The sequence below is a fragment of the Stegodyphus dumicola genome, chromosome 12 (genome assembly GCF_044657685.1).
Source record: "Stegodyphus dumicola isolate Sdum_Otavi_A_Nest chromosome 12, ASM4465768v1".
NCBI lineage: Eukaryota > Metazoa > Arthropoda > Arachnida > Araneae > Eresidae > Stegodyphus > Stegodyphus dumicola.
Genome location: NC_140779.1, coordinates 107,216,687 through 107,234,766, shown reverse-complemented (window position 1 = coordinate 107,234,766; position 18,080 = coordinate 107,216,687). Strand labels below are relative to the sequence as shown.

General features: G+C 31.9%; 1 protein-coding gene across 1 annotated transcript in view; it reads left to right on the top strand.

The window, feature by feature from the left end:
* The window catches only part of LOC118203975 (uncharacterized), a 55,718-nt gene extending 44,028 nt beyond the window's left edge, over positions 1–11,690 (top strand). Inside the window, exon 2 of the mRNA XM_035376298.2 lies at positions 920–11,690. Coding sequence (XP_035232189.1) covers positions 920–2,325 — 1,406 coding nt within the window. The 3' untranslated portion in view covers positions 2,326–11,690. The remainder of the gene's footprint in view (positions 1–919) is intronic.
* The last annotated feature ends 6,390 nt before the right edge of the window (positions 11,691–18,080 follow it).

Genomic DNA, 18,080 nt, shown 5'->3' with positions numbered 1-18,080 from the left:
TTACATTATAAGGTATTCTCTCTCTCCTTTCTTTATGCCTTCGTGGTGTAACAGCATCACACTCGGTTTGTATTCGAGAGGTCCAGGTTCGAGTCCCGGCGAGGGCATTGCTTATTTTTCATGTACTCTTGCTTCAAAAAAAAATCACATAATGACTCTACAACACATTTTGCTAATATCAAATGTGATTAAATCTTTTGTAAAGACTTAGTTTATTGCTTAGTTTAAGAGAATAAGTACAGAATCTTTCGAAGAGGGTAAAATACTCTTTTATTTTAAACTCAACGGGGTGAACAGAAGGCACCTCAGTGGTTACAAGGTCCGCTAGAACTTATGGCGAGAAACTCAAACTACAAATTCAAAACTTAAAGATAAATACCTAATAGACAAAGGCTACGCGGAACAACTTAATCACAAATTTTTTCAACACAAACAACTTAATCACAAAGTTTGCTCTTAACTCACCGTCTGAATTTAGACCATCGGCGAGTAGCAACGCCGAAGACAGGAACTCTTATCTAGAAAGCAAACGTAGTAAAGTGGCCTTCAAATGATAGAGGACGTTCTGACTTAACAATCTCAAACCCTCACTTAAATATATGCGAGCTATTTTGCATTCTGGCGAGAATATGAAAACAGAGAACTCGCAGTAAAGATTCTATACATGAAACAACTCTTATGTAAATTTAATAAACCTCATAAAGTAAGTACCAATAAGAGTCATCAGCCAATGGTGTCTGGTGAATATCCAAACCCTTGTGTTCATAAAGTAATGCATTTGACACTCAGTAATCGTGTATACTTCCCAAATGAGAAATCGAATATATATATATTTATACAGTATGCATAAAATTTTAAATTGTAAAAATATGAGAATTTTGGTAAAGATTTGTGTTAAATTTCTTTTATTATTTTATAGTAACTTCATCAACTGACGTTTACTCTGAATCACCTTGTGAACTTCAAGCAATCTCAGCATACAAAGATAACCAAGGAAACGTATGGGGAATAGGTGACGGTAATCTTTGGTGGTTTAATGCAACTAATCTCTCCTGGTCACTACTTCCTCTTCCAAATGGAACTGCAGCATCCGAGCCATGGAGAGTAGCATGTGGTGATCCAAGAAAATATATCGCCGTTGTCGGTAAGAATGCAACTCTCGTTCTTCATCTACCATGGCAGCACTGGCAGTTTGTCGATACAGATGACGTCAGTTTAGGATATGTTGACAAAGATGCCACGTGGTGTGTATTTGGATTTTTATTTGGAATAGATCCCTTACGGGAAACACTTTATCTCCTCGATCCCGAAGAAGCTCATTGGACAGTAAGACAAGATTTACCCGTTATGGACAATGTAAATTGGTCCACACCTCTAGGATTAGTAAACACCTGGATCGGACTAGATAGTGAGCTGATTCTGGTTGAAAAATTTGGAGATTATAAGCACGTTATGTATACCAATTCATCCGGCATATCATGGGTAGTAATGGCTGAAGATACCCATGCTGGGAAGTGGCCAAATCTTGACCAAAGTGAGTATGGACTTTCTCTTACGTGGAATATGGGCTCAGAGAAGATGTGGTTATGGAAGAATGAAAAAGGAGTAGCCGAGTTATGGTACTTTAGCTATAATACTAGTGAATGGCACAGAGGAAATCGTCATTTTGAAAAGAAATTACCTCATTTGTTAAATGTTTTGACTGCTTGGAATGAAGGTGACAAATACTGTGTTCTGCAGCGTAGCTCTGAGTGTACTGCTCAGTACACTTTAAGTCACAAAAATTGTTGGTCAGAACATGAAATGATCCCAGTTGATGGGGAATTCGATAATGAAGACCCTACGACTCAACTTACGACTATAGTTACAACTGATGTTTCGACACAATCCGAAGGAATCAATGCTAGCCAGAAGTCAACATCCCGGGTAATATCACCACCATCAACTACTAAAGAAACTTCACCATCTTCTGTCAATAGCCGCCATGAAATAATCAGCCTCATTTCCAAACATGCTGCTAAGACTACACGGAGGTCATCGGAAAGATCTAATGATGCAATATCTATTACCCCGGCTCGAAATTCTGTCTGGCATCAGCATACCAGTGTATTTGGATCAGTTATCTTTTTTGGAACTTCACTCACAATATTTGGCTTGGTTGGATTTTTCTGGTGTGTGCGTAAATGTGTACATTTTCCGAAGGAAGCACTTCTCTTGAGAGACCCACCTTCAGTGCGGTACACTGCCATTCCAGATTCCTTGAGTTATGATTCACGAAAACCGACTCCAGCTACTTACACTGTTATTCCAGATTCCATTGCTTAAAACCAAGACATGTCAAAATCATTTTTCTCCAGGAATTTTTCTCATTGGTTGATGTGGTATTAAGAAGACTTTTAACGAACCACCGGAATTTTTTTTCTTTCTGAGCCTTTATGAAATTCCTTACATGCAAAATCTGATCAAATATGTAATACTGGGATACTTTAAGAAAATCTTCGGCAAGCCATTAGAAAACTTATCGTTTGAAACGCGTTGTACCTTCAAAAAGAAGAATGAAGCCCCTTACTGATGTGAGGCAATCTTATATCCACTGTATCATTTTAAAAGCAGATGGTTTTTCCTAATTTCCACTAAATATTTTATTAATACTTCCTGTGAAAATAACTGAGTGGTAATTTTGTTAGCAATTTGTGTTCTTCTTGAAAGATCTTAAGATTAGGTAATGACTGCAACGTCTTTGAACTTTCTGATCACACTGTAAATTAAATTATGTTTTTGTTTTATCATTAAGTCATTAATTCCTACTTACCTTGATAAATAGAAACATAATTTTATATTTGAATACCATTTGATAAAACGAAGTTTAGCTTATTTTACTTTTTATCATTTTACTCATATAAGTCTATTTTGAATTATATATCTAAATATAATATTCCTTCAAAGTCTATATACTAACATCAGTCGGTTAGAATTTGAAATTTAAATTAATTTAATAACTAATAAATTTCAAAATTAAAATTTTTTAATTAGATCTTCCTATATTAACGAAAAAAAAGCATTTTTCAGGTTCTGATTTCTTTTATTTTATATTTTTATCATGCTTTTGGTTTTAATATTTTTTTGTTTATTTTATGCCTTGTATTTATTTTCTGAAGTGTTTTATTAGGTGCTTGTAAATATTCGTTAGACTGTAATTCGTCAGACTGAAATAGACTGAAAAAAAGTATACGTGAATGCTACTGCAAGTTGACTTTTTTTTTTTTATTATTTTTATTTTTACATTTTCATCGACACTTTAATAAATTTGAGATGATATACATTTGCTATCTTGGAATTTAAATACAGCATCTTAACTAATAAAATAACCTCATTTGGTACTTACATGTTATTGCAACCATTTTAGTAGAAGTCGCCAAATTTTCAGAATGTACCAAACTCTGGCAACCATGACCATAACCATATTCTTCCAGCAACCTTCCTCATAACAGTTCTTCAATTAAACAACAGCGCAATATTCGTATACATTCTTTTTTGTTGTATTCCAAATTCCAACAGTTTTTATAAGCAAATCATGATATTTTTTGCCTTAAATTTGATTTTGAAACATCAGCTTGTAGAATTGACCAGCATGGAAGGAACTGCTGTAAAATTTTTGCAGAATTTTTACTAAAACTTTTCGAAACGGAACAACAAGGAAATGCGTTTCCTAGATAGTCGCTGTTGCTGAGGTTTCACGAAGTCGAGTCTCCTCAATTTTCTGACGTATACTTTGGGCACGTATACTGATGTATACGCGAAAATATTAAAGAAATGTCTGAGAAAAATGTAAATGTTTCAGTAAGTGTTATTTTTTAATACATCACGTAATCCTTATTTAATAATTAAAATTTGTGTTTTAAATTGCTAAAGCGCATTTTCTTTACATATATCTGTAATGTTTACCGATGAATATCGATAGTTTGGGAATCTTCCTAAAAAAATACGAAAACCGTCAAACTTGGACCGGAGAAGTAACTTTTACTTTTCTACTGAAAAAAATCGCCAAATTGCGTCAACGTGATTGACTTAATAGGTAAGTATTATCATTTTTACAATAAGTAGAAACCTACCTTTCCCGCTGTATGTTTTCTGACATTAATGACGGCAGTTGCGCTTATGGTGAGCGAATGAAGTTGACAGCGATGGATTATTAGGATTTGCAAGTATTAAATGAATTGAAAAATGAATATATGAATTTTTTATTCTGTTTATTATATAAATGTATTTAAAAGTCTTAAGAATTTTTGCCAGCACCTAATATTTAGAAAAGAGTGTAATTTATGCTTTAATTCAAAGACAAGTCAGAAAGAAATGAAATGAGAAATATTATTTAGTTCTCTTAAAGTGTTTCCTTTGCATTTTACTTTTTCTTGTGTCTAAAATGTTGTGCAAAATTCAAAATATTTTGTATTGCGCTTTAATAACAATTACTCATTGATTTTTTTAATTGGAAAATCGTAGAAGACGTAATGATTAATCAAAACTAATGTGATAATTTAGATGACATAAAATGTGCTGTGTTAGAACTTGCAACCTTCTTCTTTTCATTGACTGATATCAGAATGCTGGGATTACTAATAATATCTACTCATTATGTTAATATGTTGATATCACTAATAGTATTTGGTAAAGATTCAGTTAAAATATAAATGCACAAACTTTACATTGTGAGGAAGAATAATCTTCAGAAAACAGAGTTAAATGATAATTTCAGATCAAAACAAATTATACGTTTTCTTTTCCAGTCCGTATTAATAAACGAGTTATTTAGCCCACGATAAACATTTATATAATATGTACCAATTATCCTGAAATTCGCAAAGTTGTCTTAAAATGGTTTCCGAAATCTCATAAACAATAAAGCTTTAAATCAATTAATTCTTATGCTTTTCGTTATTACTGTAAAACTGAAATAATATAATAGGCCTAATTCATTTTAGCAACTTACACTGGTAATCCTGCACTTAAAAAGAAGCGATTAAATTTATTTGAGCCATGAAAGAATTTCAGTGTTTTCTCTGTTTCTTTAAATTCTTTAACTTTCGGTTATTTATTTATTTTTTTTATTTTATTTTTATTTATTTTTTTTTGCAACATTCGCGTAATGGCAAAGCTATAACGCATTAAAAATTAAAACTTCAAATTATGAATTAAAATTAAAACTTGAATATAATTCTCAAATTATATTCCAAAAACAAATAATTCAGTATTATCGATTCCTACGTAAGAATCAATCAACGGTTTGGAATCTTAATAATTCATTCTATATTGCTGCGTCAGTTAAGTATCTCCAATTTTTCACAAAATTTCTTTTATCAATGCTCGTTCCACTCCTCAGCGTTACTACATATATCTGGCTAAATAAATTTCCTCTCCCCTGATTGAAATGAAGTGAAATTCTCGTATATGTTTCTCCTTAGTCATTGTAAAATTATTTAAAATTTGAATTTTTTAAAAAATTGAGAATTTTTCTGGTAAGATTCATTCAAAATTGCTGACCAAGCGTTAAAAATGAAAGCAAAACGTATCAAATAACCGACAGAATCAAAACATTCAATAAAGTAAAAATTAGTAATAATTTCATTCTTTAACATTGTTATCAATTTTTCTTTTTTATAAAATAATGATAAGCAGTTCTCATCGGATAAACTGGATGTTTTGTATAAAACTTTAATGAAAAGTTTCGAAGTGATTAAATGACAACATTTACATATTGCCAAAAGAAAAGTTTATTTTTATTATTTTGGTATTACTTAAACGGATTAATAATTCTAAACTGAAAAAACTGCCTTTTTTTTTTTTTTTTTTTTTTTTTTTTTTGTTTCGTAGTTTAGACATAAGAAAATTTTAAAATGCATTTGGAAATAAAAGTGGCTTTCCCCGTTTCGAAGGGAAATTAAATTTTACTAATTTTCTCAAGTGTTTTGCTGATGATGTTTCATTTCTGTGTGAAAGAACAAATTCTTCTCACCATAATTCATAAAAATAATATTAAAAATAAGATAAATAAAGTAAGTTATTACATTTATTTTTAAAAATAAGAACTTCCTTTATCAAAACTTTTGCTGCTTTGAAATCAAAAGGTATTCAAATCTGATGATTTTCAGTTAAGGAACCCAATAAAAAATACTTAAGTTTATTTAAAACACAAAAAATGCATGCCAAACAATTTATAAAAAACTGAATGTTGTTAAACATACCATAGTTAATTACAAATAAGCTTTTCTGCAACGTATAAGAGGTTAACTGATAAGTTAAATAAACTTAAGAAATTGATTTTGGGTATAAAATAAGAATACCCCTTGTTGCAATATTGTTTTCTGTGTTTGTTTCATTTGTTTCATTGTTTTTCTCTGTAAAACAATAATCAGACTATATCTTATTGAGCTTCCACGTAAATAAACAAATATTAGATGCCAAAAGTAAGAGCTTTTGAAACATATCTACTTCTGTCCAAAAGAGAGAAAAAAATTTCAGCTGGCTGTTAGCTACATCCTTGGGACTTAATTGTATTCTTTTCATAGATAGATATATGATAATTTATCGTGAACCCATAAATAATAATCTAGTTGAATACTGAAGCAAAAGGGTTTGAAAGAAAAGAATTAAACTCATAACGCACAATGCTTCTAGTTACAATATGAGTTTTAAATGCACCAAAACCCGTTAATTATAATCCACTTGCACGCAATGCTGAACGCACTGTTTTAGAGTTTCAATGTTTCTTATGATTGAATGTATCTATTAACGTCATAAACAGCAAATAATAATTTCTACTTAAAATGGAGAAAAACAATTAATTCATTTTATTGATTATTTCCTAAATATAGCTCCCGAATTCCCATTCAGTAATCAATGAATTATTTTAAGGAAAGAAAAATTAGAATGTACAGGTTTTATTAGAAATAAGCATGTTTCATATAAAAAGTTTCTTATTTGATTTTAAATAATTATTATTTCGTACAGTCTATGTCTGACCATTCGGCTGTAGTCTTTGAAATTTTGGTTCATGAGTTTGAGCAGTTAAATTTACTCTTTAGTTTGAAAGAGTGAAAGAATATTTTTGATGAAGACTTCTTCACATAAAAGGAATATTACAACTACTTCAAATTACTAACGAGCAACTAAAACGACCTAATTTTATTTAAGAAATTTTGATAAAAGTGTGCTTATATTATAGTTTACTTCAATGAAATACAGGCGATCTTAGTTATAATGAGCATGGATATCATGAAATCGGGATTATCAGCAAGCAAAGACCTATAATGACTTTAATTTACACTCATTCTCAAATTACTGATCTTTTTTAGAACTATTACATGGAAATGCAGTAAAAGTTTTATAAATACGCAGTCATAATAATGAAAACTTTAAAAACCAAGAATCTGAAGTATAAAGAGCAAAATAAACAGCAAATTATTACTTTGTTTAACAGACCTGACAGTTTATCTTCTTTTTAGAACTTAAAGGGGTATTCCAATAAGAATGATATGATTTTAAAACGGAAATGGCAACCTATTTAAAATGTTATCAATGTCATTGATTTTTAGTATCAATGTCATTAATCTTTATTATGCTCTGACAATTTGTTATGGCTAAATAAACGCTCTAACAACGTAATTTTGGGCAAAAAATTATCTTCTCAAATGAAGTTCATTTCTGCTTGATTGAATGTATTAACAAGCAAAATGTCGTTTTTAGCGTGAAAACAATCCGGGAAAGATGCAAAAGAATCCCTTCCATTCGAAGAAGGTCACTATATAGTGATTCAAATGTTTGAAATATGGTTTATGGCACCGTGGCTTCATCAGACTATATACTCCTCCTCCCCCCCCCCTCTGGAGGTGATTGAGGAGATGCAACTACAGTGTTTCTGTTGCAAAACTTGGTGGACATGGGGTTCCAACAGGACTGTGCCACATGTCACACTGTTAATGCAACTATCGACATATTGCAAAAAGCGTTTGGCGAAAAGAAATTTCCCATTATGGAGCTGTTGGTTGGCCTCCCAGAAGTTGCGATTTAACTCTTTTAAGTTACTTTTTGTGGAGCTGTTTAAAATCAGCGGTCTATGAGAACAAACCACGAACCTTTGAAGTATTAAGAATAAATATCGAACACTGCGCCGTGATTTTGGGTTCGTGTTACTTCGCTCGTGTGAGATAAATCCAGGTGGACATTTAAATGATATATTTTCGAAACATAATGCCCTAAATTTGACTTTAACATAATAAAAAATGTTTGGTTTTATCTGTGAAAGGTTTTATTTCATTTCATTTTTAAATCATATAATTCTTATTAGAAGACCCTTTATAATCCGTTTCTTTAACGAACTAATGAAATGGTCATTGTGCAATGCATTACAGTATGAGCAAGGAATCATGTACCATCTTTTATGATGGAATAAGAGTGTTAGAATATTAAGCAAGATGTCATAATCATTCGAAAAATCGGAAATTAGATATACGGACCATAATTTTCCGGTGTTTCAATAATCAAAGAGTTATGATTCTGGAAAATTAAAAAAATTGTCTAGACTTTAATGAGGATACCATTACTAATGTAGCTGATATTGAGATCGGCGTGGAAAACAGATTTATGCATGGAGTATTTCTAATCATGTAAAGTTTTTCCCGCTGCTTTCAATTGCAATGATCGGCAACTGTCCATTAATTGTATTCTTTATTAATTTATATCGTTTTATGTTAAGATACAATAACGAATGTTTAGCTCTAAAGGGTGTGATTTTTAATACTAGCTATTACCCGACATGCATTGCAATGCTACTTAAAGGAAAGAAAGTGTTCGTGTTTTAATCCTTAAATATTCTTAATGAAATATTGCTTCCCGTTGCTCGTCTATTTCAGACAAACAGGCTTGAGCAATGTGCACTCGAAAGTTTTCTAGACTTGCTTCCTGTTGCTCGCCAGTTACAGACGAACGGGCTTGAGCAGTGCGTGCTCGAACGTTTTCCAGTCTTGCTTCTCGTTTCTCATTTGTTTCTGAAGCTCGTGATACAATTTTATTTCGTGCTTGAGATGTAGATCTAGCAATCGATTTTTCTTTTGATAACATAATTTATAAGTATTTCACAGCGAAATTAATGCTTTGTGACCGCTATTGCAAATTCACTTTCAAAAAGCGTTAATGGGTGCATGCAAAATTAAATATTTTACACTTTGCTGAGTGATAACATACTATTTGGGCCGCGGCAATACATTTCTTTTAAAGAGCCGTGTTTGTTTATTAAATTCGAAACAATTGCTATCAACATTAGCATTCCAAAGAGTTATTGGAAGTCCTTTCATTATAAAAAGCTTTCAGCTATGTGGAATGAGGAATACATTTTATCTTGTAATGCTGAAGTCACCAAAAAGTTCCTTCCTTCTATTTACCATAGACTGAATTCCGAGTCTTTCTTCTCGTTAAATTTTAAAGTGTCTCAGTTTTTATCTGGTCACGGTAAATTTGCAAGTTACCTGTTTCGTTTTAATCTACGGTCAAACAATTCATGTGAATGTTCAAAAAGAGTTCCTCATTTGATTTGAACAGGATGTGGAACATTTTATTTTCTCATGCCCTACATTTGATGGCCCTAGATTATGCTTACAGAATGATTTGAAAATGTTCGGAGTGACTTGGCCAGTGAACTTATCTGTTTTCGTGAAGTCCAGACTGCTGTTCTCGGCTTTAATGTTTTAGTTAACTTACTTCTATAAGCCCCGTGTTGTACATATGTGGTGCACGGGGAGTCTGTATGTTCTCAAAGGGGGGGAAAAATTCGAAACAATATAATGGCGTTTTCCCGAGTGGCAACACATTTGTTTTATATCGACGAGTTTTCTGATTAAATTTGAAACAGATACATCTTATGCTTTGCAGAGTGGCAACCCAAAGCTTTTACATCGCTGAGTTTAACAAAAGTTCGTTAAATTAGCGTAAAATGTATATAAAGAGTGCGGACCCCATGGGCTGGTTTTTGAGAAATCTTATGTAGACAGTGACCTTCCTCTTGTTTTGAAGGTCGAGTGTGGCAAATTTCATAAAGATTGGAATTAAACTGTAGATTTAAGACAAACAATAAACAAACAAATATACATTCATATATATAGAGGGAGATGTTTAATAATAATTAAAAATCATGCCCTTTAAATTAAATTCTCTTTAGCACTTTTATTTTATGTTATCATGTTAGTACAAGTAAAGTTTAAAGTGTGTGTAATGAGAATTACAAAGATGAGTTTTATTTAACTCATGGGTATGGTGCGTGACTACAAGACCTATTTCATCAATTATCTGATGCTCATTATAACTAAATTTGATTACTATAAGAAATGTGTAGTATTTATATAGCATTTTATTGACATAGATAATTTGAGCTTCTATAGACATATCAAATTCTTACTTTTTTAACGTCAAAATGAAATGTTAAAGCATTATCTTCCTTATAAATGCTGATAATACATTAATCAGTAATTAAAACAGATAAACCAACATATCAGTGCTTATATTTATTGATTAATCAATTTAGCAGTAAATACTTAAAAGTAATATTACAGGAGGAATCATTCATTTTCTCCTATCATATGTAGAGCAAGGAAATTACGAATTAGGAGTTTGACTCTTGAATGAATTTGTCCTTTTTTTTTAAAATTTTATTTTTATTTATTTCTATTTGTGTATAGTCACGCCATGCTTTCTTACGTTTATAATACGTATAAAATGTATTCAAAAACTATCCATGAAACATTAATTTGAAAATTATTACTGATACCCTATTCTTTATTTAATAGACAGGAAATTATAATGTTTTTAGCATTATTGAATTACATGTAAAACTTGTGATAGTCATTTTTCATATCTGTTATGTTTTTATTTGTTACAGAAAATATCTTATCGTGTGATCTCTTCAGAATTTTATTTATGCCGCTGAATTTAATAAAAAGTATTTTTAGCATCTCCTTTAAGTAAGAAGAGTCCTATCTATCATATCATTTACATCTTCTTTGTGTATTTATTTATATAATCTATTTTGAAACGTATTTTTATAAAGTGATATATTTTCAAATGTTTCCAGAATCCTCTTCTTGAGTAGCATTTTATTGATGTACTTCTAGATACTGTGCTATGATTTATAAAATGTTTTGCAATCTTTCAGTACTGGCAAAAGAACCAGAATAATTAAATTCCAGTCTTATGTTTATTTTATTATATGTAAATGAATTATTATTTTTAATTAAGCTAAATGAATATAAAGATAAAACACACATATATGTGCATGTTATATTTAATGTTGTAAAAATCAGTTCTACATTAGATTTAGTTGGTGATATGCCAAATAGATATATTAATGCTGCAAATAAGTCCAGAAAGCTTATTCTACGCCTATGACCCTCCAAGAACTTCCAATCGCATTCACAAGTGGACAATCGTTAAAAGATATGACTTCACGAAAAGAATACTCAAAACATTCCTACAATCGATTTGCTGTGATTTATCTTATTTTTCTTTATCTTATATTTTAATTCTACTTGTTGCTGTGCTTCCTTCCATGAGTTTGTGAAGTGCTTGCAGTTTATGGTGATTTAAGATTTTATTGTAAAACCTATATTGTGACATATCTAAGAAATAAAGTTGTTATGGACGTATGGATATTCCTTCATTCTTTGCTTTCTACAAACTGTGATTATATTTCTAAAATTTTATATCATGCAGCATTACTAAGGGTGCTTAAGGATATTAAAATAAAATGAAGATTTTAAAAATGGCCATTTACTGAATTAAAAATTTTACTAGCTGAAATAAAAATAGAATGTATCAGATGGCAGGCGAATGCGAAACGAACTTTATTATAGTCTTCATATTTTGGCACACGAAAAATTTTGGATTTGACAGCAGTCATTTAGATTAAAGGATCTATTAACTGACAATAGAGTAAATTTATTAGTGGATAGGAAACTATGCGAGTTCAATTAGTATGTGGTACTATCTAATAGGACTTCAGTCCCCTTTTATAGTTCCTGAAATATGCTTCCTCAAACTTTATAAATGTACTGAAAGCTATAAATGTAATCAGTATTGCTTCATAAATGCATTTTATCAAGAGATTTTACAATAAAGCATACACAGGTGTTTCTTAACCCTCCGAACGGGGAATTCATCAATAATACTCTCACGTTGTATTCTGGATACACACCTGAACGCTGTTATCGCGTTGGCAGAAACTGTGATTTGAACTGCTATCTATTTCGCAGAAAGAAAAAGTGTATTTTAACGTAAGACTACGTTCTTCAGTGACGGTCTCAAGGATAAAAAATTTTAAGACCCAAAACATGTGTTAGTAGAAGTCCTATGTCCTATATCTTAATAACCTCAAAAGCTATAGTTTTCGTTTTATGGCTTATTTGATAGTTGAAGGAGATCATTACAAAACACACACACACACAAATGAAGCTTGGAATTGTGGTTGAGTCACAATAGAGTCTTACAGTTAGTTAAAAATACGTCAAAAGTTAAACAAAAATACATTAATGAAGTCACAAGTGAGTGCACGAGTTAGGTTATAACACCGTTCAGTTCTATGCTGTTCGCCACCGGGGATGATCACTGACTTGACATTAAATGTCTTCCAGTGCATCATCAACCTGAGCGTGAAAATGGACGGCGTTCATTATTGTAACTAACCAAGCTTTACAAAATACAGAACCTACATAAATAATCAAGATTCATAACATACACTAACCGACACTGAAGATGCAACACCAAGGAGTGACTCGAAAATTATGCAAATTTCAGCGTAGACGCACGTCACCAAGTTATGCGAATGATATGAAATGAGAAATGCGAATCTCCAACGCGCATTGAAGAAGAGATAAGGGAAGGAAACTGCAGAATGTTAAATTTTCGTGCCGTGTAGAAAATTTGTTCTTGTCTCAGAAGACGCGCGTAATAGAAGAGAATGCCAGGCCGTTGTCAACGGAAGCAGTTCTGCAGACAGACGATTTTACAAGAGGCATGATGATCGCACTGAGAAGGGTAGGTTGGTAGATACAGCAAATCTCACCTGACACACACATGGATGCGCCCACAGTGCACCGGCTATGGCGACGATGGTTGGAACAAGGAAATGTGGTCACTCGAGGGTCGGTGCATCCAAGGTCGGTGCATCCAGAGTGACGTCAATACGCATAGAATGACGCATTCGCCGATAAGTAGTGGCACACCCACAAATCACTTCTATCTCCATTCTGCAACATGTTCAAGACATCCTGGATGTTCCCATATTTACCAGAACCATTTGCCATCAATTGTTGGCTATTGACCTGCACTCATGGCGGCCGTTAAGAAGACTGCCGATCCCATATCATAGACGCCAACATCTGCAATGGTGCCGCACTCGAGCGATGTGGACGACAGAACGGCACAGTGTCGTGTTCTCAGATGAGTCACGCTTCTGTAGTCCCCGAGTACGACAGGTCTAATCGAGCAGCAACTGTGGAACGCCCCACGCGTTATGATATGAACGCGACAACGCGTTATGATAGTTTGGGGCGCAATTGCGTACGATTCCAGAACATCTCTAGTTCATATTTAGGGTACTATAACGATCCAATGATACGCGGATAATGTGCTGCGGCCTGTGACACTCTCCTACATTCACAGGGAGTGCCCCAATGCCCTTAATCATCAGAATAACGCCCGATCACACTTTGCTCAAATCAGCCAACCTGATCTGCAAGGTGTTCAGATGCTTCTCTGACCACCGTTATCTACTGATCTCTCACCAATCGAACACATTTGGGATGTGGTTGGACGCTATTTGCAGATCCTGCCATTGCTGCGTTCAAAAGACGAATTGTTACAAATGGTTGACAGGAAACGGAGAGCCATTCCTCTGGACACTATCCGTTGTCTCATTGACTCTGTACCTAGATGTGTTTCTTTGTGTATCACCGTCCAAGGCGGTTCTACAACCTACTGAGCCGACGTTATAAATTCCGTTTTCTAAAAATTAATATAAATTTTATAAACTTCTGAATCCCAATTTATTTTAAAACGTCCGTATTCAATGGAAATGTCAGATAATGTCCATTTTTTCGCTATTAAATAGGGAAAGGGAAAAGAAAAGAAATTTAGTTTTCTCTAAAATGCTGTACTAAAATAAGAAAATGGAAAGTGAGCGCCAGCAATTGTAAATACCTCCGCTATAGGTCTTATAACCTTATTTCATTTTCGCTTTTATATGCGGCCTATTACAGTATTAACGAGGACATGGAGCATGTTATGGAAGAATCATAGAAGAAGGAATAGTTGTTAAAAGTTTTTTTTTTTTTTTTTTTAACATTTACGGTTAGAGACATAATACCTTGATAATCTTTTTACAGATTCTTGAAGAACTAGTTTTTTAAATATAATATAGAATATTTTAAAGTCGATCTCACTGTACTTTCATTTGATGTTACAAACAGGGTTTCATTTCTAAGGAGAAAAATTAATTAAATAACTAAAATTTTAAATAATCAAAATTAAAAGAAATAAATAGAAATTTAATAAATTATTTAATTATTTATAAACAGTTAAATAAACAAATTATCGGATCTCATCTTATTTGAGGCTCCGGCTGGGATTATTCCATTCAGAAGCTAAGAAGCAGCTCAGCCGAGCATTCTGAATTTAATCCCTGATTATACGCATAAATATACTATTTCAAGGGATGATAGATATATAAAAACCATTATTTTTTATAGCACACCAATGAAAAAAGATAAAACGATTAAAGCGTCTCAAAGAATAGTGATAATTCAGGAAACGGTATAAGGATATGGAAGGAAATTTTAACGGAAAAGTACAGCTTTGAAAATAAAAAGGGAAGCGTCCAAGACTTTCTGATCGCGATACCCTGTCGATATAATTCTAGCCGTCATGCAGAAATTTTCCCTGAATCCGATAACAAGGTAAGAATAAGCATAGGAACTCTGTAGTAGGAAGTCACTGGCGTGGCAAGATGGTCATACACCAAAAAGGTCATTTTTAGTACCTACAGGAAGAAAAACATTTACGCGCCATCATAAATTCACTGCACTTCCTGGAGAATAAGCCTTTGGCATGTGGCATTTCTTTCCTAAATGTTTCAAACTCTGTTTAAGTTTGTGTCCGATAGAAAGACGGGCCTGGATTCAGAAGTTAGAATAGAGTTTTAAAGCATTTTTATTATTAAAATAAAATTTTTCCGCTGAAATTGTGGCTCATTTATTTTAAAGAATTGTCGAAGCCTTTTAATAAAATTATGGTTTATCTGAAAACCCTTCGGCTAAAATTATGATTTATCTGAAAAAGTGAGACGTACTGGAGCCGGGCTCCGGTGCAATTTAAGCTTTGGTTACAAAACATAAAATTAACGATTTTCGCCATTAATAAGAGGGCTACGAAAATCGTAAGAATTATTATTCTTATTTAAATAAGTTCAATTAACTTGTGAAACTTAATTGCTTTTTTAGCCACGAAAAGTTCTTTTCCGCTACTGTCAAGGTAAAGTTATTCAAATTCTGTACAAATACATAAGAAATCGATACCTATGAAATTTTTCCCTAATTGAAATACCTGATTGATACGAAAGACTGAGCTCACTATAAATGTATGAAGTGATGAGCAGAAGCTTTCTAAACAGTAAATGTTGACTGCTAGTTTAATATGGGAGAAGGAATTAACAGCTGAATTTATCTTAAGAAATTTGAGTTATTTTCTATCAAACGTAATATATAAAAGTTGTTTGGACAGCTGTAAAGCAGCCTCAAATAAAAGCAGTTTGAAAAACTGATTATGGTGCTAACTGCTGAAATACTACAATGAATTCCTTTTCCTCAAATGACATGCTGTCTGCTGATTTCGAAGATAAAGAACACACTGAAGGTTAAAATCAAATTGATGAGTAAATAATCTCCCAAACATATTGTAGTACCTCAGGTTAATTTATGCAGGGTAAATGGAAAGTTTGAGCTTAACTAGCTTTTAAAATTTGGTACAAATTTGAGATGTATCAAATCAAAACTAACAGCGGGGAATGGAAAAGAACTGCATGTAGGGCACTTAACAACCAACTGGGCCATGTGGTAGTGACCATGCTGTGCTGGAAAAAAAAAAAAAAAAAAGAAAAAAAAAAGTACGGGAACTTTATGGAAGAAATCCATGTTGTTTATTTATATAAACTGTGTTATAATCTATAAATAAGCTTGAGGAAAAGCTCATTTTTGTTTCAAAGAACTGAGAGATCAAAATAAAATGTTTTGAGCAAGCATTGCCATCAGCAATTAAACTGATTCACATTATTTTCAAAAGAAGATGGAGAATTTTTTAATGCTGACAAAGAAGAACCTTTGCCTCAAAACTGACACAATTTTAATTTAAAATCTAGGCCAAACATAAGGTTGCTGTTTTGCCAATTTTTTTAGATATATATTACTTTAATAATAATGAGATAATGTATGAGATATATAAATAAATATTACTAGGACTCATGTCCATATTACTTCGTAGTTTGAATTCCCCCCTTATTTTTTTTCCTAAATTGCTTCAGTGATTAGTGTTATGCCATTAGCAATATCATCAATTGTATGTGGACATTATGTTTATGTGCTGGAATGTAGATCTAAATATCACATTAATTGATGATATTCCTAATGGCATAACACTAATCAGTGAAGCAATTTAGGAAGAAAAGAAAAAAAAAAAAAAAGGGAATTCAAACTACGAAGTAATATGGACATGAGTCCTAGTAATATTTATTTACATATCTCATTATTATTAAAGTAATATTTATTTATGAACATCCAATACATTAGTTTTGAATGAAAACTAATAATATTTTGAAATCAAATAAAAAAGTTATTTGGGGAGCATAAAATAGTTTAAATGATTCATTATCTTAATTACCCTATCATTATCACACAGGTATCTTTCATTATCTTAATTATCACCTTAGTCAAAAATATTTCAGTTCTATATCTATCATTCGAATAATGCAAATTATTATTTTTAAATTGTTTGCTAAAAGATCACTAATCAGGTCAATGTTAAGATTATGCAGAAACCTTTTTAATTGTAAATTTAACCTTCTGAGAGGTGCAGGTATATGGATCCATCACAAGATCTGTATTTAAACAGCCTTTATTAGCTGGATTTGTATATTTACTTATTTTAATCTCTATTTTCATAAACTTACGTTTATTAAGATGGTATTTATATTATAAAAGAAAGTAAGAAAGCAAAATATCTAAGCTAATATACACCAATGTCATGGTGTATATTATATGTCGCCTAATATGCCATGGTGCTCAGAGGGTTAAGAAAACTAATTTATGAACATGTAATATGTTACTTCATTCAAAAAGTGTAAAATATAATGCGCTAAAATCTGATATTCTTGAACCCATATCACATTTCTTATAACTGGCTCTCTTGCAACACAAATGGAGTGCATCCATTAAACTTCAATTTTAATGGTCTTAAAACAAAGCTGCAAATCCATTATTCCTAAATAGCTGTTAAACTGCTGCTATCTTATTTACCAGTGAACATACACATTATCTAATTAAACCTATTATTAAACAAACCAACTTAAGGGCTCACATGTCTTACCTATGATCTTGATATTCTTGTATGAATCATAAACACACTTACTAGTACCTTAATTCAGAAATACTTTCCATGACATTTAAGCAAAATATTACATTCTGCTTCTGCTAGTTGAAATTTATGACATTTTATTTCCAAGGAGAATTTTTGAATTATTCGATGATCTTCTAATTATGTCATCTGATTTTAGAATATCCTATGAGATAATGTATGCCCAAGTATAATAGATTGTTGTTTTTAAGTCATTGTATCCCATGAATTGATTTTACATATAATTACACATTTTTATATAAACTTTATCAAGTGTGTTAATGTATTTTATCCATTAGATAAGTAAGCATATTTTTTAATAGACCTAACTCAAAAATATTCATATTTTTCCATATGAACTCAAAAGCAATAATTCC